The sequence below is a fragment of the Polypterus senegalus genome, chromosome 18 (genome assembly GCF_016835505.1).
Source record: "Polypterus senegalus isolate Bchr_013 chromosome 18, ASM1683550v1, whole genome shotgun sequence".
Classification (NCBI taxonomy): Eukaryota; Metazoa; Chordata; class Cladistia; order Polypteriformes; family Polypteridae; genus Polypterus; species Polypterus senegalus.
Genome location: NC_053171.1, coordinates 88279461 through 88303846, shown reverse-complemented (window position 1 = coordinate 88303846; position 24386 = coordinate 88279461). Strand labels below are relative to the sequence as shown.

The window sequence follows — 24386 nt, the reverse complement described above, 5'->3', positions numbered from 1 at the left end:
AAATTAATCCAAGGGAAAGAGAGAGACATGAGGTGAAAATGGAAGTACAGTATTTGGTATGGTACCATGTTAGGTAAGCAGATAAGCCACCACACCAGACAGAGTGTGGTTTATAATCTACTTTGGCAAGCTCCGAAAGGCAGCAGGGTTTTCTTTCAGTTATTCATTTGTACTTAAGAGTTTCTCCATTTGTGCATCGCTACCTGTTAATCTTTTTGCTGAAAATGCCATCATTTATGTATCTTCTGATATCTATGTGGTATTCTAAGCTCGGAGTACTGCCACGAGGGCCCATGTCTAGTATAAAATGCTGGAGAAATTAGTCTGAACGCAAGTGATACACAATGAAATATAATTCAGTTTTATAGCAAGAAAAAAACAATGGATGCAAGCTGTTCGGAAGCAAACACAGGAACAGTGTCAGGCAAAGGCAAAAAGAAAACTATATACCACATTATTTGTAAATAAAGGGAAGACACTGATACAGTTCTAAGAGAGAGAATGAACTCAAAGCAGATAGGGATAAATGCCTAATTGACTAATATACACAGTGACGCTGGCAAGGGTAATATTCAAAATGGAAGCTGAAAATATACCTAAGTAAAAAGATTTCTGATAAGCACCCAACTTCACGACAAAACATTTACTATCCCAAATATGTAAATAAAAGTAATTACATTGACAATACTGCTACAAAACTGGTGACCAGTTAACTCACTAAAACTGTGACCAAGTTTAGCATTCAAGTTTGCCATTATTTAATAGTTAGCCTTAAAGTTGATTGGGTACTATCCATTACTGTATTTTAACATTAGCAGACATTACTGTATTTGTGCTAACGACTTAACCTTTTGCTCTAATACAAAAAATCTGATTATCTAATAACTTCTGTTTACGTCTTCCATATACACATTTTTAATATATTACAAAATTTCATTTAGCTGAGTAAATTAGTAAATTAAGCACCCTGACATACTAAGCTGAAGAAACCATTTTTTAGTGAGAAAAGTCAGCAACTTGCTTTCTAGCAGCTGTATACAGTAGTTAACAGTAAGCAACAGCCTGCAATTCAATCAAATAGGCATATTGTAGATACAACAGCAATATTTTTTAGAAACTGATTCAGCCCTACTAACATTAGCAATTCATTATGTTAGTTCTAAAGTAAATTTAGATTAAACTATGATTATTAATACTACTGTATTAATGTTTGTGTGTTTATAGTATGCTGACACCTTGTTGAAAATGTCAGATCAATCCAAGAGAATTTCACTTTTCTCAACTAAGCTTAAGATAACATACTTTTCAGCTTGTCCAGGAAGTATATTTCAATTTTCTTTAACTTGAAAGCAAAACAATTAGAAACCACAACTTGTACTAGAACATTAATACAGTGGAACCTCGGGTCACGAACGTCTCGGAACACGTACAAATCGGGTTACGACCAAAAAGTTCACCAAAATTTTGCATCTGTTCCACACACTCGGGTGATGAACAAACCAGTTTCCCTTCCGGTTTGTACACGACAATGATTTCCAAACATGTTCAGTCTCTCATTTTACATTGTTCTCGGTCAGACGTGTGTGTATGCAAGGTTAGTTTTCTTGGTTGTTTATGGTTAGTTTTTGTATAAATTAAGGATTTTTCCCATTTTCCTTTTTTTCCCTGTGCTTAAAACTCATGAAAAAAAGTGTTTACAGCGAGCGGTTCATAAGGCTGTAGCGTGAACTCTTGCAATGTTAGTTTTCTCTGTTCAAGGTTTTCTCAGTGTTATTTAATGTTTTTACATTTAGTTTGCTATTACACTGTACATTCTGTGGTATAATTAACTATTTTTGTGAGTAAAAATCTTTAAAAAAAAATGTATTTACATACAGTTTGTACGGTCTGGAACGGAATAATTGTATTTACATACAATCCTATGGGGGAAATTAGTTTGGGTCATGACCAAATCGGGTTACAACCAGAGTTTTGGAACTAATTACGGTCATGACCCGAGGTTCCACTATACATGTATTTTGCAGAAGAAGGAACCAGATGAAATGTCTTCATTTTGTGCCTTTCTGCTGCCAAACCAAAATTTTGTATTGTACAGTGCACATTAGTTTACTAAGCAGAAGTGTAAAAGGAGGATAGCTGTCAGAGGTTTCTAGCCTTTGTGAAACTGTTTAATGCCAGCCAAATGTACAAACAATGCTGATGGTATTTTTGAGCATGTTTTCATTTTGAATTTTCAGACAGTGGTCAGGTAGTACACAAATTAATTTATATGACGTATTCATTCAATTAGGAAAAAAACTTAGGAGACACACCCTTCAGATGTATGAAAATACAGGACAGTCTCTACTCCATAAAAATGCTCATGAATATACTGCGCTCTCCCTTAAAGAAATGTTGGCTAAAATTACTCGTACCACACCCACAACAACCAACTAACCTTACACACGAAAAAATTCTAAAATAAAGTATAGAGTAAAACATATTGATTACAACAAAGACTTTGACGCACTCACTTTTTCTTGGAGTTCCTGTTTCAGCAACTGGTACTTCCTCCTAAGTTTACTGTTGCCCTCCTCACTGCGGGTTAGTTCCTCAGTCAATTTGTCACACTCAATCTTTATCTTTTCTAGCTGTCGACGGTGGGCTTTAATCAAATTTTTGTCCTCTGTTGTTTCTGCCTAGAGAGGCAAAAACAGACATGTCAGCATTTACCTTATTGTAGCCTATACTGTATATGCTTTCTATTTTTTAGTTTTCTAGGTATAGAGTTTTAAATATACAATTTTTATTATCACTCCTAGCCTAAAGTGCAAGTCAAGAATGCCTGGGTAAAACAAAATATATGCAAATTAATTGTGCAAAAAAACCACAGTGGGTTAAAAGTAAGTTATTTCTGCCTAACCTGTCACTTAAAATGGGCAGTGCCAACATCTCATGCTGCTTTAAATTTAAATATAGTTCAAGCTACCAATATGATATATTGTATAGTAATTGAATTTTTTAGGCAAAAACATATCCTGGAAAATCTAAGATATATTAATATTAACTTATATAAATATTTAATGTAAAACTGTAAACAAGATGTCTGGAATGATAACTGTAACAATTACTGGTTATAAATGTAGCTAAAAAACTCTCAGATACCACAAGGTGGCACCTGCAGTAAGCAATAAAAAAAATGACAAGGAACAGTACGAGATATAAACACCACAGACTACGCTCCAAGTCATACTCATTTTCTGAAAACAATATGTTTCTTGTCTGGAGTTAGGTTCAGCCTAAAGGGTGTTTAAAAAATCTTTCCAATTTGATCCATTGTGCTCTTATATCTTTATATTTTTAAACTTTAAAAAGGCTTTAACTAACTATTTTGTTCTAAAATTTTAGCACTGCACATCAACTGAATGGATATTCTAACATAATACACACGTTAAGCACAAGGGAATAAAATGTTCTGCATATCTGCAGAACAATAAAATGTTTAATATATTTGCTTGTTCTTTGATTAGACATTAATCAAAAAATTGTTAAGTAAAAATACTGGATATTAAAGAAAATAGTTATTTAAAGATCTCACCTTATGCTTTTTTAAGCATGTTTCTAATTCATCCCTTTCTTGTCTGAAAAGCTGAACAGTTTCCTGGAGGCTTTTTTCATGTTTTGTTTTCAGGTTTTTTATTTCAGACTGTAGGTTTGATAACTCTCTTTGGTGCAACTCCCTTTCAAGTTGGACCTGATGAGTCATAGAGATCAATTCATTTTGGGATGATTCTTCCTGTGCCTCAAGGTCAGCTAGGCTTTTCTTTAGGTCCTTGTAGCTCCTCTCCTCTGTTGCCAATCTTAAAGTTAACTCAGCCCGAATGGCGCTGAGATCTTTGATCATACCTTGCATCTGAATTAATGAGGCTTGATCTTTTTCTCTTTCCTGGCGTAAAACAATGATTTCACTCTCTAAGTTATTGTTCTCCTCCTTTAATTGCATGTGCAGCAAGCTTTGCTTTTCCACTTCATTCTCCAATTTACTGGACACCTCACGAATATTACGAATTTCACATTCCAGGTCCATTTGCTGAGATTTTGTTTCATTGAGTACTACATCCTTACGATGAATTTCTTCCTCTTTCTGTGCTAGTTTTGAGATGACTTCACCTAGTTCCTTTCGAAGGTTATCTGCCTGTGTCATCACTGACTGGATTTGAACTTGTAGGGCTTCTTTGTCTTTAGCTGCCTAAAAGATGTTAATTGATGATTATTATCGTTTTTTAATTATTACCATGTAACAATATGAGAAATAATCATCCATCCATTATCCAACCCGCTATATACTAACTACAGGGTCACGGGGGTCTGCTGGAGCCAATCCTAGCCAACACAGGGCACAAGGCAGGAAACAAACCCCGGGCAGGGCGCCAGCCCACCGCAGGGCGCACACACACACACACACACACACCACACACTAGGGACAATTTAGTATCGCCAATGCACTTAACCTGAATGTCTTCGGACTGTGGGAGGAAACCCACGCAAACACTGGGAGATCATGAGAAATAATCATAAAACTGAAATATCATATAGATTTGTCTTTTAAAGACCAATTTATGTTTCAATACTGCTTTTCATTTAGAAAGATACAAGGACCCTGTGTCTGCCCCGCCAACAGTAGTTCTTTACATGGAACTCTCACCTATACAACCCCACACTCACTCACACCAATTTAGCCAAATCAAAATTGAGAATTATCCTAACTTGCACATCTGTAGGATTTGGTAAAGTAAACTACAGTACCCAGATAAAACCAACACACACATTGGTAGACTGTGCAAATTAAACAAAGAGAGTAAACCGAACTGAACATCAGTCTAAGGAGCTGTAAAGTTCTATCTACTATCTTGTCATTATGCAGCAAGGAATATGTATTTCTTCCAATTATTATGACAATTTACTAGTTGTAATTAAATGTAAACACTGTATGTCTATGTTGCTCTGTGAAAGTTACTGTAAGCCAGTAATTTAACCCTTGCCCTTGTGAGCACAAGCAGCACCTGGATCTCATTCTAGTCATTTTCCTAATTATTAATAAGGAGTTGCTGCTCTAAACTGAATGTGTTACTTGAGCAGACAGGCAATTTTGGAGTTTAATTTGGATTATTTAAGACCAGTAAAATAACAGTAATAATGTGCAAAACACATTTTTTCTTGACTTAATTTCAATCAATCAATTTGAGCACAGTTACTGTAAGTTTATTTTCCCTAACCATACTGTAAATACAGTTGAATAGAATTTTCTCATGTCACAAAAAATTATGATGTCCAACAGGTATGCTAATTTTATTGTCAAACAAAAACTTATTCATAATTTATGTATTTTCTTTTTTGTATTTAAAGCAATATTCTGAAATTAAAATAGAAATCTAAAACCATAATCAACAGTTTATAGATGACAACGATGTCCTATGTGTTATTTCAGTGGAAACTATATGTTGTCTTACCCGACTGTTACTGTCCATCATTTGTTCAGCTGCCTCCTTTTGTTTCTGAAGTTCTCGTTCAGCTTTCTTACATTTTAATTTCCATTGATTTATAGACTCCTGAGCCTTAACTTTTAGCTCTTCTTTCTTTTTCTCACTCTCTTCCTTCTGAAGCTCAGTTTCTTTCAATAGCTTTAAATGTTTTTCTGATTCCTTGCCTGCATCCTTCAACTGGCTGAACAGCTCGTCCACCTGGTGTTCCAATCTTTTGCGATCTACTTCACAGTTTTCATAGAGGTTCTGGATTTCCTTCAGCTGATCTAGCATTCTTAACTGCTGCTTCTCTCTCTTTTCAAGATCTGATGAAAGAATCTGTCAAACAAAAAGTCAAAAACTATAAAATACATTTTATTTCTATCTAACCCATTTCAAAATTGCTTAATCAAAATACACATTGTTACAGAAGGCCAGAGACTATTCCGGCCATTATGGAAGAAAGACAGGATCCATCTCCTCTGCATTGTGTGCCAGTCCGCCTCAAGGTATATTTATGCATACAACCACACTAGGCAAACCTAACACATCTTTTAATATGTGGAAAGACAATGAACCAATTTAATTGATAATCTGAAAAACTTCACTATGCTGCACACTAAATACATCTTAACAAAATATTTATTCTACTGACCACTTTATGAAGGGGTATGGTATTAAATTAAAGTTTTACATTTCTTATATATTAAGCGTAGAAGTGTGTGTGTGCCTGTCCGGCCCAGAAGTGTGAGGTGGAATCAGGAAAGGGCTCCACCTCTGAGGAAACAAACTTGCTAAGCCGCCAAATACACAAGGAAGGACAGCACATCGGCAAAACAAAAACAAAGCGTTGATCTTGATAAAGCTGGGAGACTGACTGATCAGCTGCCCAGCAAATGTAAACTTTATGCTAACGAAAAGAGGATATTGTATTTAAAACCCTTGAAGAGAAAACTGCAATACCGCCCACAACCAGGAAATGCGATGAAGGAGAAGAAGGATAAGAGCACCTGAACAAATAAAGAAACGCACGCTAAAACGTCCTTCCTTCACAAAAACGAACATTACAAGCATTGGCTACACCAAACCATAAGTACACCTATTTTGATTCTGAGTACTACTAACTGTAACTTAAATGATTTGGATAAAGCCAGCTAATGTATTAGTATCTTTTTAACTGAAAAGTAATAACCCTTGTGAAGGATAAGCCTTTAGCTGTTTTAAGTTTCTTCCTAAATCCAGTAGGAAAGCTCAGAGCAGCATCTCGCATGCACACATACACAAAAAACTGTGTCTGGGAGGATAACCCAGCATAGACTAGTTGTGAGAAAATGAGCACCATGGGCGGGCACAAGAAGCTTTATAACTAACTAAAGAATTCATTCTTGACCACATGAAAGATCAGAATTAATAAACTACATGCCTTTTTCTACAAAAGAGAAAAGGTTCAACTAAGCTGTTGCAATTTTATGTTTTGTGTTATTTGTTATTGCCCTTTGTCTATATGTCTACTGTATATCTACACTCACCTAAAGGATTATTAGGAACACCACACTAACACGGTGTTTGACCCCCTTTCGCCTTCAGAACTGCCTGAATTCTACGTGGCATTGATTCAACAAGGTGCTGAAAGCATTCTTTAGAAATGTTGGCCCATATTGATAGGATAGCATCTTGCAGTTGATGGAGATTTGTGGGATGCACATCCAGGGCACGAAGCTCCTGTTCCACCACATCCCAAAGATGCTCTATTGGGTTGAAATCTGGTGACTGTGGGGGCCATTTTAGTACAGTGAACTCATTGTCATGTTCAAGAAACCAATTTTAAATGATTCGAGCTTTGTGACATGGTGCATTATCCTGCTGGATGTAGCCATCAGAGGATGGGTACATGGTGGTCATGAAGGGATGGACATGGTCAGAAACAATGCTCAGGTAGCCCGTGGCATTTAAACGATGCCCAATTGGCAATAAGGGGTCTAAAGTGTGCCAAGAAAACATCCCCCACACCATTACACCACCACCACCAGCCTGCACAGTGGTAACAAGACATGATGGATCCATGTTCTCATTCTGTTTACGCCAAATTCTGACTCTACCATTTGAATGTCTCAACAGAAATCGAGACTCATCAGACCAGGCGACATTTTTCCAGTCTTCAACTGTCCAATTTTGGTGAGCTTGTGCAAATTGTAGCCTCTTTTTCCTATTTGTAGTGGAGATGAGTGGTACCCGGTGGGGTCTTCTGCTGTTGTAGCCCATCCGCCTCAAGGTTGTGCGTGTTGTGGCTTCACAGATGCTTTGCTGCATACCGCGGTTGTAACAAGTGGTTATTTCAGTCAAAGTTGCTCTTCTATCAGCTTGAATCAGTCGGCCCATTCTCCTCTGACCTCTAGCATCAACAAGGCATTTTCGCCCACAGGACTGCCGCATACTGGATGTTTTTCCCTTTTCACACCATTCTTTGTAAACCCTAGAAATGGTTGTGCGTGAAAATCTATATCTATATATATATATATATATATCTATATATCTATATATCTATATATCTCTATATATCTATATATATATATATATATATGACACACACACACACACACACACACACACACACATATAGTTGCATACAGTAATCCCTCCTCGATCGCGGGGGTTGCGTTCCAGACCCCCCCGCGATAGGTGAAAATCAGCGAAGTAGAAACCATATGTTTCTATGGTTATTTTTATATATTTTAAGCCCTTATAAACTCTCCCACACTGTTTATAAATATTCCCATGAGTTATACAGCATAATCCCTTTGTATTCTCTTAGATATTAGGTAAGATTCATTGAAATTATGTATATAAACACACTGTTTATATACAGTAAAACCTAAATATTATTTTAAAGATATTGAGTGTCTCCGATAGCACATATGTTACAGCCATTACGATAGACAGGCCAGCAGCAATAAATACGTATAATACAAGAAAAATAGTATACAGTAAATGTGTACAGCGACACTAAACGTATGTACATGTACTTAGTACTGTAAGTAGAAAATTAATTATAGTTACTCACCAACAATGACACGATGACTTGTCCGATAACAATGAGTTTAATTTTACTGCACAACAAAGGAGAGCGTTACAGCCCTTAAAGGAGCCACTTCAGGCGATTGTGTAGCACCGCCGTTGTTCTTCTTCTGGCAGTCTTCAATGCAAATCCCTAAAGCAGATTCCATCCAGACTACTGCCTTATTACATCCACTTACAACTCGTTTTACACCCTGGTTAAAAGGACACTGCGGCCGTAGATCTTATATTCCTTTCCTACTTTTAAATAAAAAGAATCGTAGCCTTCAACAAATCCAAAACGTTTACCTTTTCGGCAATCATTAACATCTTCCGTTTGCGCTTGGGCACGGCCCCTGAAGCAGTAGCAGATCGTTTTGGAGCCATAATGAAGGGCTTTACTATGCACAAAGATAAACACAAAAGAGCACAACTCTTTACACAGCGAAACACATTGATGCTGAATGAGCGAGACGAGACTTCTTGGTTAACAGTGCATTCAGCAGGCAGGAACTTAACTGCGTGCTCTGATTGGTTAGCTTCTCAGTCATCCGCCAATAGCGTCCCTTGTATGAAATCAACTGGGCAAACCAACTGAGGAAGCATGTACAGAAAGTAAAAAGACACATTGTCCACAGAACCCGCGAAGCAGCGAAAAATCCGCGTTATATGTTTAATTATTTCATATAAAATCCACGATAGAGCGAAACCGCGAAAGTCAAAGCGCGATATAGCAAGGGATTACTGTATATCCATTTTCGTTTATCCTTATGTTATGACTACATTTGTTACTTGGTTTATTGCATCAAGCATGTTTAGGTTACTTGCTGAAATATATTCTGTCATCATCGTCCAAACTACAACAGTGAAAGAGGAAGTATTTAATGTAGATTTTTGCTGATCTGTGAACCTTGTTCATAAACTGTATAGATTTCTTCATATTTCTGGTGTCCCAGATAGGAAGAGAAACAAAGATCCTTGGTTGGGCAGAAGTTAAAATCCTCACACAAATGCTACATTAATTTGGCATCCCTGGCTAGGCGTTTTACTAATTTTTTTAAACCTAATTACAGGCATTGCCAAATGCAGTACTGATAATGAATGAAGTAATTAACACCTACCAATGAATTATTCTTCTTACACCATACATTTCCTACAACTTTCAAATTTCAGAATCTTCTTTTCCTTCTTCTTATAAATGCTTTTGCATTATCATTTTCATTGTATTACTGTAATAAGCAGTGTGTGGCACTGTGCAAGTTTTAAATAAATAATCATGTCCCATCAAATGTAGGCTCAGAATAGTTACAGATGTGCACATGACGATGCTGCTCTAGGACTGATTGCAATGCTTGACTGATCACACACTCACGTGCAAAAACGACCAGATCAGTCAGGTGCCACAGAAGGCATAGGGTCACATCTACACCCGATAAAGCGAATATAAGAGAAGCCACTACAGCAGATGGGGAGAAGCAGAAAGGAAAATAGAGAGAAGAAAAAGAATATAGTTAGAGGTAAAAAAGAAAGATTATGGTGACGGCAGGACTGGGAAACACCGGATTGCAGAAGAAAGGAGGCAGGCAGCTGGAAGAACAGCCCTAGGAAGAGAGCAGGGCCAGCAATGCTCAAGGGAGATGAACAGGGTCCCTTCAGCGGAGTTTTTCTTGGCGAGTATAGAGTGACCCAATGCTCGCTCCTACATAAGGCTGAGAGATGGTAGTGGAAGCTGAACGAGCGAGGAGAGGAGAGGCGTGTCACACTGCTAAGAGCCCGGGGTGATAGCAGTGACCCAAGCCTATGATAGAAGGTTGGCTGTGCCTGCCAGATGGACACCTCCTCTGGCTGCAGGATCCCATGATGGGTAAGCTGAGGAGACATCAGTTTTAGAAAGGATGCACCAGGGATTGAGCTTTTAGAAACATTTTGTGCCTTCTGATTTTAACCTTGATTTTAAAGGAAATTTATTATGGATTAGTTTAGCCTCCATATGGGCACTGGATTTATGGATTAGTTATTTATTAAGAAGACTGCACTGCACTATTGAACACCCCCGTTTGGACTTTGGAAAGCACTTACACTTGTTGCACATACCCATCACCAAACTCCAGAAACATGGAGTGGGTCTTCATTTGCCCGGCACATCTCGGTTTATGACTGTAGATGGTTTTGGGTCAAAGAGGCTCCTGGACAGAAAAGGGAGCATGGAGCGACCCGAACCACCAAAATCACCCCTCACCAAAGTAAAGAATCCCCTCAAGTGTGACATTCCTCTTACAAAAATTAAATGCTTAATGAACTATTTTATAAATATCAGCAATGGCTGTAACATGCCAAGTCAGTTCACCACCTAGTACAGTCAAATGTTCTTCCGGCTCCAAAAATGTCATCCTCATCAGTCTTTGCCACAACTCAATCTACTCATCTTTATTTCTGATAACGTGCAGCATATGCCAAGAATATAATAATCAACAGTTTACCAACAATCACCACAGACACTACAAAATGCTCCCTCACTCACTCACCCTCCTCTCATTGCCTGTCTGGTTTCTGACACAAACACGCTAACATTAGCATTGATATTAACAGTCAGAAAAACATTTTTTTCCACTACTTCAAAGCATTCTGGTAACCTTTACCTTTCCATCTCACGCAATACACATTCACTTGTCTGTTTAACACTTCCACCAACTGATTTTCCTATTATACTCTCAATATCCCAAGTCTAAATCCTTCTACTCTCTCTCCTTCATAACTCTTACTTAACGTTTCTGCTCCGTCTCCCTTGCCACTAATCAGCCACAGATTTACAACTGTTATAAAGTGAGGTACTATAGGCTGAGCCCTGTCCATGTTTGCACCTCTGATCAAAGGGGATCCTGGAGTAGAAACGTTTAAATTAAATGCACACAATCACAACAACATCTTTCAGCATCCTTTAATGACATACAAATGGGATGATAATTTTATTCTAGCCTTAGATCATCGGAAACTGATGCTTGTCATATCACCTCACCTCAACACCACCACCAAAGACACCCCATGTGACACCCACATATACTCACACATTATGAACATCACATATGTCACTAATAAATCGGGTGCAGGGACTGAAGTAGAAAAAAAGGATATTACCTTGAGTTGGACGCTAGGTCTACTTTTTTCTTTATAAAGAAAGTATTCTCTTCCCTATTTTAATCACATGCAAAGTACTGTAACACTTTAATGTTTACATGTTTACTCTTGTACCTTCCTCAGGGAAGCTTAGAAAAGAACCAGAAGCCATGTTTGAAGGTAGTTTATTCTATTTTCATATAAATACTGACAGCATTTTAAGGTGGAACTGCTGCTTTCAGCCTTTACCCAAGCAATTTAGATTTGAGCTGATAAATAAAGACTGTGACTCATCCCCACTCCCCAAGCAAATGCAGGCGTGTGTGTGTACATAGAATAATAAAGATAGCAGGGGTTTAAAACACACAGCCTTTATGATAATAATTGGTTTAAATAGCACAGTTCTTGGTTTTACACAAATTGTCAAAAATAAAGTAGCTTAAAGTACAAGTTTGGTATTTTGAAAGTTGAAGTTATTTCTTCACAAACATGGTAGATATGCATTCTCCATGTGAAAGTGTGATCTCTATAAATTTGAAAAAATACCTTGCCCTCTCTGGTGCATCACAATGGAAGGTATGGGGCACACAAGAAAAGTTCAAAAACCTATCAAATACGTCCATTTTTCAAGTCAAGACAGCTATGACCCACGCCTTCCATGTTTTTGAAGCATGTTTGTGCCAACTAAAAGGATGGTGAAACTCTAATGTGTTGGTGTTTTTATTCAAAAATGACATGTATGAACTATTTTACAATGTGTGTGTAATCATAAGAGACATAGATCAATACTCAACAACTGTCTTGGCTTAAAAAAATGGAAGTGTTTGTTAAGTGTTTAAGCTCTTCCTCCATTCCCCACAGCCTGCATTGTATCTATAACTGTTGCATGTGCAAGAGAGGGTAGAATGTCAGTGCCTGATACGCACAATCAGAGCTGCTCATTGGGTTACTGTAGGCTACCACTGCACAAAGCCTAGCAACTTCCACATTTTCTTCTGACAAGAACAATGACAGGTGCTGCATTGTGAACAGTACTTAGAAGGCTAATGTCTTTCTTGTCCCTCCACTTGATCTCAACCATTTTCTTCATATGACCGATGTCACCAAGCATATCAGTGGTTCGGTTATATAGTACCATATCCTGTAGTTTCACTATCTGTGTCAATGTTTGATGACCAGTTCTTACTGTCTTCATCATTTTTTAATTTAGCTAATGATTTGGCTTAAAATGGTTCTAAAACTGGCTTTACAGCTCCTCATTTGCATGCCATTTTGTATTTTGGTTGAAGACCTCATCCTGCATGTATGTTGGTAAGTAACCATGCAGGGGCAAAATGCACAGAAATATTCATGATATTTTTACAGCCTAATGTTATTTTATCTAGAGATGGCAGCAGAATACTGACCTGAGCATTAGTCAGGCTTCACACTGTTCATCAGATCATAAACAGTTTCACCCGAGAGACATTTGCTGTTAAAAGTTTTTAAATAGAATTCCAAGTCTGAGAGATACTCTGGATTAACGCCTGAGTTTAACAATGCTTTCATTATTTTAGAATTTTTATATTATTTTTATTTCTATATTGATGACATTTTGTTAAATAATTTATGTTTACCTTTATTAGAACACAGTATGCTCACCAAACTGCAATGAGATAAAACTAAACACTTTTTAAAAATTGTAATTTCTCAACACTCTTTTTACAAAGTTAACTATTAGTTTTCAAAGTAGGAGCACCCTACTAAAACAAAAATAAACAATTTACGTGTGACCTAAGAATGCAGACTTTATGGTCTGCAGGAGTAATAGGCATTATGATATTTGTCATGAAGATTGTGTTAAATCAAAAGGAGATAATAGTCACACTTTGGTGCACATAGACCTGTGTACAATTTTGTTGCTTTTATTTCTGACCACTCCTTAATGTGATGGGTCACTCTGACCACAAATGCAGTTACTCTTTTGTTTTAAATACAATCAAGTGCTAGCAAATGCTAGCTAGCTAGCTGCTGTATCAGTTTCACCTGAGGAGTATATGTACAGCATCCCTTGTGGACTGGTATAGGCTGAGCTGAACCACAGAGATCACCTGTGACCCTGGCAATTCAGATTAGTGCTCTGTTCCCTTATATGTTACACTTAAGACTCTGCTGATTTTCCCACAAAATCAAAGTGAGATGCTTTGTTTCTTCCATAGAATTTAAAAGTTCTAACACAGAGTTCACTTCAATTGTAGTGAGACATGGCTGATCTAAGCATTCATGAAAAAGATATGTTTTTGTCATATTGTCTTGTTTATTTATATTTTAAAAAGTTTAGATTGTGTGAAGTGGAGTTTATACTTAAATAAAAATAAGAGTATCACTAGACGTTGGTACTACAGTTTTGTCATTTCTGATGTAATAATTAGTACTTATATTTGTAAACTGTCAGAATTATGAATTATCAAATTCTGCAAATGAACTAAACTAAATTGTGGTAAATGAATCATCACACACTTGTCCTGAAAGTATATCTATATACATTTGCTTTTATGACTTAACTAAATATTCTACAAAGCTCTGGATAGAAATAAGTTTCATTTACATTAATGAGAAGTATTTATATTAAGTGGAGCTTCATTTAAAAGCCAGATTCTGCCCTACATACTTGAAATTTAATTTTACGACCACTGAGTAGACAATATTTCAATTTCTGTGGATTGAGTAGTGTTTTCACAAATAATTACACAGAAAATGCTTAACTAACATGTTCTATGTTACAAATGTGAATGCAATGCACAGTTAATCAAATTATAATTTCAAATTAAATCAAATTTGTCACATACAGATAATAAATACAGTACAATCGGTCATAAAATGCTCAATTGCAATAACTATGCCTTGAAACAAATATAAATGGACAATAACAATGCATAAATTTATAAATTAAAAAATTATTAATAGAATTATAACTATGTAATTAATAATAATAACTAAATAGATCACTTAAATAACAGTGTGAGAGAGTTGACAATTTTTACTTAAATATTCAAAAGAGCTGCATGTGAAAAAATGTTTATGTCTTCTGACTGCTTTTGAGTTTAATTTAATTAATTAATTTTTAATGAACTTACTGCAAGTACTTGCAGCACCAAATTATTAAATTAGCCAACTTGGTTTTTAAAACTATTAAATTTAATTCATAAAGCCAGCAGGTATCAGTTTATCTTACCTCAATATGCGCTAAAAGTTGTGCTTTTTCACGTTCCTTGCGATCAAGGGATCTTTTTAATTCCTCCACTTCTGAAATCATAATATTTTGATTTAGCTGGAGTCTCAAATCCTGTATTTGTTTCTCCAGTTCACGCTTCTCAGATGATGTGTGTTCTGTAATAAATATAAAAGAATTTTTAAATACACGCTACTGGTATTACATTTCAAATTAGAATTAGCATGAAATTGTATACTAACCAGATTTTACAATGTAATTAGAAGTAATCAAAATATTTATGAATAGAAATATCTCCATTCGTCCAATCATAAACACTCATCCATACACCCACATTCACACATACCAGGCCAATTTAGAAATCCTAGTCAATTGAACATTCAAGTCTTTAGGAAATGGGAAGAAAACCAGATTATCCAGAAACGAAACCATACAGAAAATGACTAGGCCAGGAGTCAAACCTAGTCTCCTGGAACTACCAAGCAGTAGCCATGGCACAATAATGCTGTCACAAAATAAATAAATGCTATTTAAAAAGTTCCAAAGCAATTTTATTGTACTGTATATTATTTGACCAACAATGTTTTTAGGATATTTAAAGGATTGCTTGCCGAGTAAATTGTTCCATGAATTATAGTAGTATTTAATAAATGTGCACACTTATAAAATTACATTATAGTGAACACTTCTGTCAAACAGAAAACTGCTCCCTTGAGTTTAATAAAATCACAAACTTTCAGTAAGAGCAAACAGTTGAATTTGCCATAAGCAAAAAAAAAAAAGAATAATGTCTATGATAGGCCTTTTCTAGTAACAGATATATTACATATTTTTAAAATCATTCTTGCCCTTCAATCCCAATTGTGGCCGCTGTTAAATAGGGAATAAAACAAATGGATTTATGTTTTACTCATCCATAATTGTAAGAATAGATAACCTAATTCAACAAACACAAAGTAGAAGGGAAAAATCTAGCCTAGGAGAAAATTTCATCCAAGAAAGTATCAGACAAACATTATATAGAACCTTGAGCTACAATAAAATTATTTAAAGTGGATATTTGCCAGTGGCATAGCACAAAAGTAGTTAGCTCTGGAGCTTCATGGCTTCAGAGTTCTGGGTCCAAATCCCAGCTCAAGAATTATATGGTGTTTCCTCCTATATGAAAAAAAGAGACATTTATTTTAAATTAATTACTAACTCTAAATTGTCCCTGTTTAAAATAAGTGACTGTTTGTATGTGTATAAATGTGCTCTGTAATGAAGATTTGTCTCTATACCTTCCCTGCCCACACAAAATTAAAGGATAATGTATTTCAAAAATAAATTAATGATGATATATTTGCCCACAAATTTAAATGACAAAAAGAAATGCTGAGAACACAAATTCACTACACATTATAGAAAAATATCTTCTGAATATCTCTTTTAATAATATGGAATATACATTGTAAAAAACATAAACAGAATAATGATGTATTAATAAGGCTAGTAAAATATTTTTTAGTTTCCAATTTGGTTAAATTGCTAATACTATTAGAGGAAAGTGCTGACATTTTGGGAAGTGATTCAATATAAAATCATGTAAAGTTGTACAGGTTAATAAACAATATAGTAATAGACATCTGTAATATTCAAATATATTTTAAATTTAAAAATATGGTTGAGGCTAGTTTTCCTTTACATGAATGTACTGTCTAACCAGGGGAAGAGTCCAAGCTTGCCACAAGCACAGCTTCAAACATCAAAAATGACTGGGAACTAGGTTTTCCAATACGGGAATGACAATCACTCTATATATCAGTTTTGTTTTTAATGCTTGCTTTGCATTTAATATTAAACCTTTTATACTAAAACATACTGTATTTCAGTTTTAGTCACATTTAGCCATGCCATTAGCATTAGTTTAGTCAAAGCAAAATTATCATTATGTAAATTCATCTTAGTTAATAAAAATTATTATTTTAGTTACTATTATAAAATGGCAGATTATAAACTTGGAATAGATAAAGACAATGCAGTATTAAAGAATCTGAAGCTACCACCACAAAATCACAAGTTTTCTTCCCTACGTAGTGGCAATGTTATTGTGCCCTTAAACAAAGAATGTAACTCCTGCCTTTATCTGCTTTTCAGTTTTATTAATCAGAAGTAAACATCTGTAGATTGAGACTCAGGAAGGAGGTATAGAGTATAGAATACATACATCAATTATTTGCTATAGAAAAAAAATCTTCCTCTATTACTATTTCCTTATATATACTCTGATTTGTTTGCAAGGCCCTATGCAGAGAAAAAATTCTAGTTGTTCATCAGGCACGAATAATATGAAATCAATGAAAGAGATACTTGAGAACAGAAGTTTTATTGTTTTTTGTGACTCTAACAAAACTTAACCTTGAATTTCCACAACCCATAAAATAGACTATATTCATTAAATGACATATGAATCATTTATGACTTACATACTAGAGCTTTAAAAACAATGCATCATTGTATAGTGTAAGACAAAGCTTTAAATGATTTTTTAGACACTGAATATGAGTCAGACCTAGACAGAATTTATTAGAATACTAGATAGCTGATGCCCGCCGTAGCATACAGCGGTTTAAGAATAGAAACGGAAAATGATGCATTGCCTTCGTCAACAGTTTGTGTCAAGAAATGACCCACTGATAGGAACAGGCAGTTGCCGGATCCTGGAATAGAGATGACGTTGTACAAAAACCCATCGACAGAGAAGATACCGTCGTTCATTTTATAACAAAGGCTTAGGAAACAACCATCGCAGTAAAATGAAAATAGCAAGGTGTATGGGAGGCCACAGGCAGTGTGGGGAAGGGTTTGGAAGAGGATGAATAGGAATCGAGAAATGATGTGTCGGCTGCATGAAGCAGGTGAACCACAAGAGTCTGTATATTTGAAGTGGAAGCAGGATGAACCACAAGAAAAATACAGTATATATATACTGTATTTTTCTTGTGGTTCATCCTGCTTCCACTTCAAAACCAGACTCGGTTTTCGACTTTTATATATATAAAAAGAGATATTAGTCCTTAGTCTGTTAATACAAAACAGAGGAGTTTATTCTCTAACAAACTTTAGACATATTTTGTTAGGAGCCTTGTGTTCAGAGTTTACCCTTTGCATATTGGTCTAAGAGAAGGAGTATTCCACCAATAATCCAAGATTTGACGTGAATGATCTATGTCATTAAAATTAAATTAAAGTTAGTGATATCCAGAAAGGCACTGGCAGCTAGTAGACCCACCTAGTCTAGTCTTGCTCAGTGCAAAGTTTCTGTATAGTGCTGCTCACCACTCACACGACAAAGGATGGAGATCGTGTAAGAGATCCGGAATATACTGTATTAGACATTAGCAATATAAATATGTTTTTAGAATGTCACTTCACTGGAGAGGAATAAAAAGTGGATTTGAAAAGTACTGGATAGAGATATATATATATATATATATATATATATATATATATATATATATATATATATATATATATATATATATATAAATAATCAGATTCACCTATATGCAAAATATAATATTTTATAATTATATTTTAAAAAATATAAAACAAAAATTTTATAAAACATTTTATAAAAATAATTATATTTTATAATAATATAATATAAAATAATATAGACTCTCTTCTGCTCAGGAACTGCTGCACAAGAAAAACAGAAAAACTGTAAATATTCACCACAGGGCTTAAATGTTGCACAAAGTGACTTCAATTTGATTTATAGTTTTGAATATGTGTCTAAACAGTATTGAAAATTTCCAACCATTTTAATGATAGTGGGCTTATTGTTCAAAAGGATAGCAACTAATGACTCATGGGCAATAAAAAAGAACACATTGTATCAATAATGTCAATTAAATAACGAAACACAATTTATCCAGAAATGCTTCCTCTTGTCCACCGATAATTTACAAAGTAAGAAAGTACATCTAAAAGGGCTTCAGACTATAGGTGCAGTATCCAGAGAAAACATTTTGTCATATATGTTACTCTTACGTTCCTATACATAAATTAAGTATTACCTGCTCTTAAACGCTTTTCACTTTCTTCATCTTCATGACGACTTCTCTGAAGCAATGCTATCTGGGAAATTTGCTGCTGCAGATCTAAACGATCTTTATCTGTTTTTGAAAGCTGAGTTCTTAAGTCATCGATCTGGATGGAATATACAACAAGCACCATTAGGAATGTATTCATATTTACTAAAAATAAACCATATTCTCAGCATGTTTGAACAAAAAAGTACTTCACTAATAAAATTTAGAGATACACTGAGGTTTGTGTGTGTCTGTCTTTCTTTCTTCCACTAAAGGCAATTTGAAACAGTTTAATAGTGTGCCTCTTATATACATATGTATTTTAAATAAATGTACATGTTTTATAATTTTTCTAATGGTGAAAATTGTGTCAATACACTTTTTTCTATTTTTGTAATTTAGTATACCAATATATTTTACCTTTTCTTCCAATTTGGAACTATATACAGTATTCATATAATAAATGGGCTGCACATTGGTGCAATAGTGTTGCCACCTTGCAGACCCAGCATCTCAGGGAACACATGACTGTTAGTGAAGGTTAGGATTAATTAGTGTAGCAGAATAACTTTAACAAGGAAAGACCAAATAAAATTTTATAAAATGTATGATTTTATTAAATATTTTACTTTAATATTTTGTTGGAGATGCATGATTTCAGGGCAGCACGGTGGCGCAGTGGATAGCGTTGCTGCCTTGCAATAAGGAGACCTGGGTTTGCTTCCTGGGTCCGCCCTGCATGAAGTTTGCATGTTCTCCCCATGTCTGTGTGGGTTTCCTCCAGGTGCTCCGGTTTCCTACCACAGTCCAAAAACATGCACGTTAGGTGCATTGGCGATTCTAAATTGTGTCTAGTGTTTGCTTTGTGTGTGTGCCCTGTGGTAGGCTGGTGCCCTGCCCAGGATTTGTTTCCTTCCTTGTGCCCTGTGCTGGCTTGGATTGGCTCCAACAGACCCCCGTGACCCTGTAGTTAGGATATAGTGGGTTGGATAATGGATGGATGCATGAATTCACCGGACAACCAGGACCCTCTTTAGTCTGTGCATATACTGTATCTAGATTTTTTTTGTATTACAATTAAGGAAACAAAACAGAGGTAAGCATGAAGCTCAAACAGCAAAAATACACTGAATCTTTTTGTTGCAAGACGGCATGAATAAATCAGACACTGGAGAACAGATTGAAGATGTCGCCATATCAAGGTATGCATTTGTCTTATGCCATTTTCAGTTAACAGCATGTGTTTTTAATGTGATGTTGTGCTGTCTCAAATATTATTACTGTTACACTATAATGATGAATAGGTTATGTGATCTCCAAGCAATAAATCCAACAAATGGAATTAAAAATGAAAAATATAGTAATACAACACCCTATGTCCTGTATTATTTTTCTGTAAAAATTTCAATTTCCTATGTATTACATCTGTAAATCAAAAAAAAAAAAAACTTTGAAAAGGTAAGAATACAAAAAATAAAAGTTATATAGATTGCACCGTCAACTAATGGCACATTAATAGATTAGATCATATTGTTCAGATGTATACTTATATAAATTTTATAAAGTGTCTTGAAAAGTACTCAGCCCTTAACACTATTTTGTTGTCTCAAGTCTTGTATGTGAAATACATTAACTTAGGATTTTCTACTGAATAAGCCATAACTCTTGTCTCACTACTTCAATTAAAATGGAAAATGTGGAAAACTTTTAATAATACACATACAAGAAAAACAAAAATCGTCAAATCAAAAAGTATATATCCTCTTGGTAGCTGCAAGTCTAAATATAACTTAGTTTTCTTCGCCTAAATCAGGGCTGTGGGGCCAAAGGCCTATCCTGGCTATAGTGGAAGCAAAGAAAGAAAAAGCTCTGGATATTGCACTAGTTCATTGTAGAGCACACTCATGTACTAACAATGTGGAATCACCAGTCCATCTAACATGTATATTTCTGGTGATGCTGGAAAACTAACACAGACACAATAAGAATGTATAAACACCAAGACGACAACAACCAGATAATGTAATTTTAACAAAGAATGTTGGCCTGCATTATCATGCCTACATATCAAAAATATGTACAGAAATAAGAACATTTAAATTTTTTTTATCTCAATATGTTATCTATTTGTTGATATTTTAACATATACTGCTTACATCTGACCATTCTTCTAAACTTGGTTGCTAAACCAAACAGGGAACTACATAAAGAAAGAGGCCATTATAAAACTGAAAGAATACAATATGACGTTAATACATAAATAAACTCCATACTAGTGCATCAGAAGGGACTTCATTAATGGAGGTCATTAAGGAAATCCAAAAGATGAAAAATACATATTTTTCACTCCACAGCAGTTTGCAAAATCTCACATTGGGGACTCAACAAATATTCACAAAGGGATGAATATAAAAAAACCTTGACATTTTTATCATTTTATTGTATTTTGATAGGAGCTTTAAAAAAAATGTATGTGATCTGAAAACAACATATCCTAATTTAATTCTTAAAAATTCAAGGCTATGAGACACTAATATTTGAAAATAGGAAATGGCTGAAAATATTTTAGTGCACTGTTAAAGGATTACCTCACATATAATGACACATATTCTAAGTTTTATTTACACTCTTCTTACACAGTAAGCATCACTTACCTGCTGAAGAAGTGTGCCCCTTCCACCTTCTGCTTGATCCAACTTTCTCCGAGTTCTTTCTAATTCTTGTTCAATCTTAAGATTGCAAAACAAATAACTGTTTTAAAGACAGTAAAACCTAGTGTATGGGTAAATAATAGTAACACTTCAATCAATATACAAAAGAACTGTCAGCTATTTATTCTACTTAATATATTTTATCTTGTTATATTTAAAATTGAATGGACAAAGTTTAGAAAATATTATACAACTACATTTAGTAAAGAATGTGACCACCATGACCATAAATTCTCAGCTAGTTCAGCAGAGTGAGCTAAATACTATAATGTATCAAGAATTCATAGTGTCTCCAAGTTTTGCATTTCATCCACTTAAAAAGAAGAGTTTAGAAATTCTTTGGAAAAGTATCGTAGTATCAGCTCCTAACTGGGAAATTAATTTGCATAGCTTTTATTAATTAATGTATTTAATTTTCCCTAGGGAATCTGGCATTTTACAGAAGATGACAGACAGACAGACAGATAGATAGAATTTGACCTTTATTTGTCCTCATTGGAAATTTGGCTTTGTTCAGAAAGTCTTTAAAAATGAATAAATGCATAAATAGGTAATAGTAAACAAACAAATTAAATTAGTAAATTAATAAACACACACTAGAATGACTATAAAGAAAGAAAATTAAAGAGAAAGAAAACTTGGCTATCACAGTCTCAGCGAGGCATTATCTAGACATATTGTTGTTAATATAAAAGCCACCGTAGCATATGTTGACACACATCTGCTGAATAATTTGTTGGCTGAAAGTCCTCAGTGTCATTGTGTCAGAGAGAGGATGTGCAGCATTGTTCATAATGACACTCAGTTTTGTTTTAATTCTCTCCTTTGTTACTACCTTCAGGGGTCTAAAGTGAATCCTATAACTGAGCTTTCCCTTTTAATTAGCTTTTTGATTCGGTGGGCCTGTCTTGAAGTGTTGTTACCAGCCCAGCACAAGACAGCATAGAAAATCTCCTTGGCCATCATAGAGTTGTAGAAGATGTGAAGGATGTTATTTCCCAAATAAAAGGTGCACAGTCTCCTAAGGAAAAAGAGTGTGCTCTGCCATTTCTTATATAGTTCCTCTGTGTTATAAGATGAGTCCAATCTGTCATTAATGTGGACCCTCCAAGTACTTGTAGGAGTGGACTACCTCTATATCCACTCCTTGAATAGTGACCAGACAGAGGCTCTTTGGTGCAGCAAAAATCAATGACCATTTCCTTGGTTTTGCTGATGTTAAGATGCAGACAGTTCTCTTTGCATTAAGAAACAAACTTCTCCACCTCATAAGTATAGATTAATTTCCGCCAAGTGACATGACTTGTTGATATATTTGTAGTCGGAGATGTACAGAGTGAAGAGAAAAGGAGAAAAAACTGTTACTTGTGGTGCTCCAGTAATGCCTGTGAGGTCATAACACCTGTATCAGGAACACATTCCTTCAGTCTTAAAACTGAGGTCTGCCCAAAAGATAGTCCATTATCCAGGACTCATCTACTTGAGTATCTCCGAGTTTACCCCTTAACAAAAATGGCAGGATAGTACTGAAGGGGCTAGAGATATCAAAAACATAATCCTCGCAGTGCTGCCAGCTTTGTCCAGGTGAGAATAAACCTTGTGGAGCAGATAGGTAATTGCATCCTCCACTCCAATCTTTGTCTGATAGGCAAACTGTAGTGGGTCCATGTGGTCTACCACAAGAGGACCCTTATAGCCTATGACCAATCTCTCAAAGGCTGGTGAGACGTAATGCCAGTGGTCTGTAGTCATTAGGTGAAGGGGTGCCTGTCTTCTTTGAAACAGGAACAATGAATGATGTGTTACACGGCAGTGGCACTTTCTGAAGCCTTAGGGATAGACGGAAGAGGTAACAGAGGACACCACAAAGTTGGTCAGTACAGGCCTTAAGAACTCGAAGAATGACTCCATCTTGTACTGCAGTTTTTCCTGTGTGTTGCTTCCTCAGTTGTCTCCTTACCTTGGTCTTTAGTTATGGACAGTCCACCCGGATGGTCAGAGGTGGACTTGTCACTGGCATTATAACCACTGACAGTAATGTTATTCTGTATTAATGTTAATATTGTTCTGTATAATGATTTTCTTTTTAAATTCTGTTGTATTATGTTTTGTTAATATATTGTGACATACAGGCAGCTTGTGATGCACTGTAAAAAGGAGCAAAAAGGGTGAAATGAATGCTGTAAGTGATGGGACTGGGTAAAGGGCTTCTGTTATGCAAGGGGTTGACACCTCACAGGAGATGAGTGACAGGAGAAGCTAGAAGAAAAAGGAAGGTGCGGCATTAGGAAGTTTTGAGTAGGGAGTCAGGAGATAATAATCAAGAGTGTTTGCGATATAGAGAAAAAAAGAGTGCAAGTGGCAGGAGAGCAACTGATTGATAGAGAAAGCTTTCTTTTGTTGCTTTGGAGGTGTGTTTCGTAACCCAGAAAACGGTGTTTAAGACAGGGCACCATTCATTACGGAAACAAGGACTCCAAGTAAAACATAGAAAACTCCAGTATTTACTTATTATGTTGGCAATTACAATATTATATGAATTAATTTTGTTAAAACTATATTTTGTTAATATAGTTTAGTTTTGTAATTAAATACAACTATTCACTAATCTAATCTGCTGTGAATCATTTTTAAAGTAGCTGTTCTATTATCCATGTTTTTTCTTACCTGTGCCGCCCTTGGTCCTGACCCCTAACGGATAATCGAGGATTTACTGTAT

The 24386-nt window shown here is 35.4% G+C and overlaps 1 protein-coding gene across 2 annotated transcripts in view; it reads right to left on the bottom strand.

Moving 5' to 3' along the window:
- LOC120518755 (centrosomal protein of 128 kDa-like) overlaps positions 1-24386 on the bottom strand; it is a 190187-nt gene that overhangs the window by 116743 nt on the left and 49058 nt on the right. For both annotated transcript variants that reach the window (XM_039741707.1, XM_039741706.1), the window contains 6 exons: positions 21611-21685; positions 18942-19074; positions 14884-15038; positions 5490-5840; positions 3578-4228; positions 2514-2678 (listed from right to left, as the gene is read on the bottom strand). In XM_039741707.1, the coding sequence (XP_039597641.1) occupies positions 2514-2678; positions 3578-4228; positions 5490-5840; positions 14884-15038; positions 18942-19074; positions 21611-21685 (1530 nt within the window). The remainder of the gene's footprint in view (positions 1-2513; positions 2679-3577; positions 4229-5489; positions 5841-14883; positions 15039-18941; positions 19075-21610; positions 21686-24386) is intronic.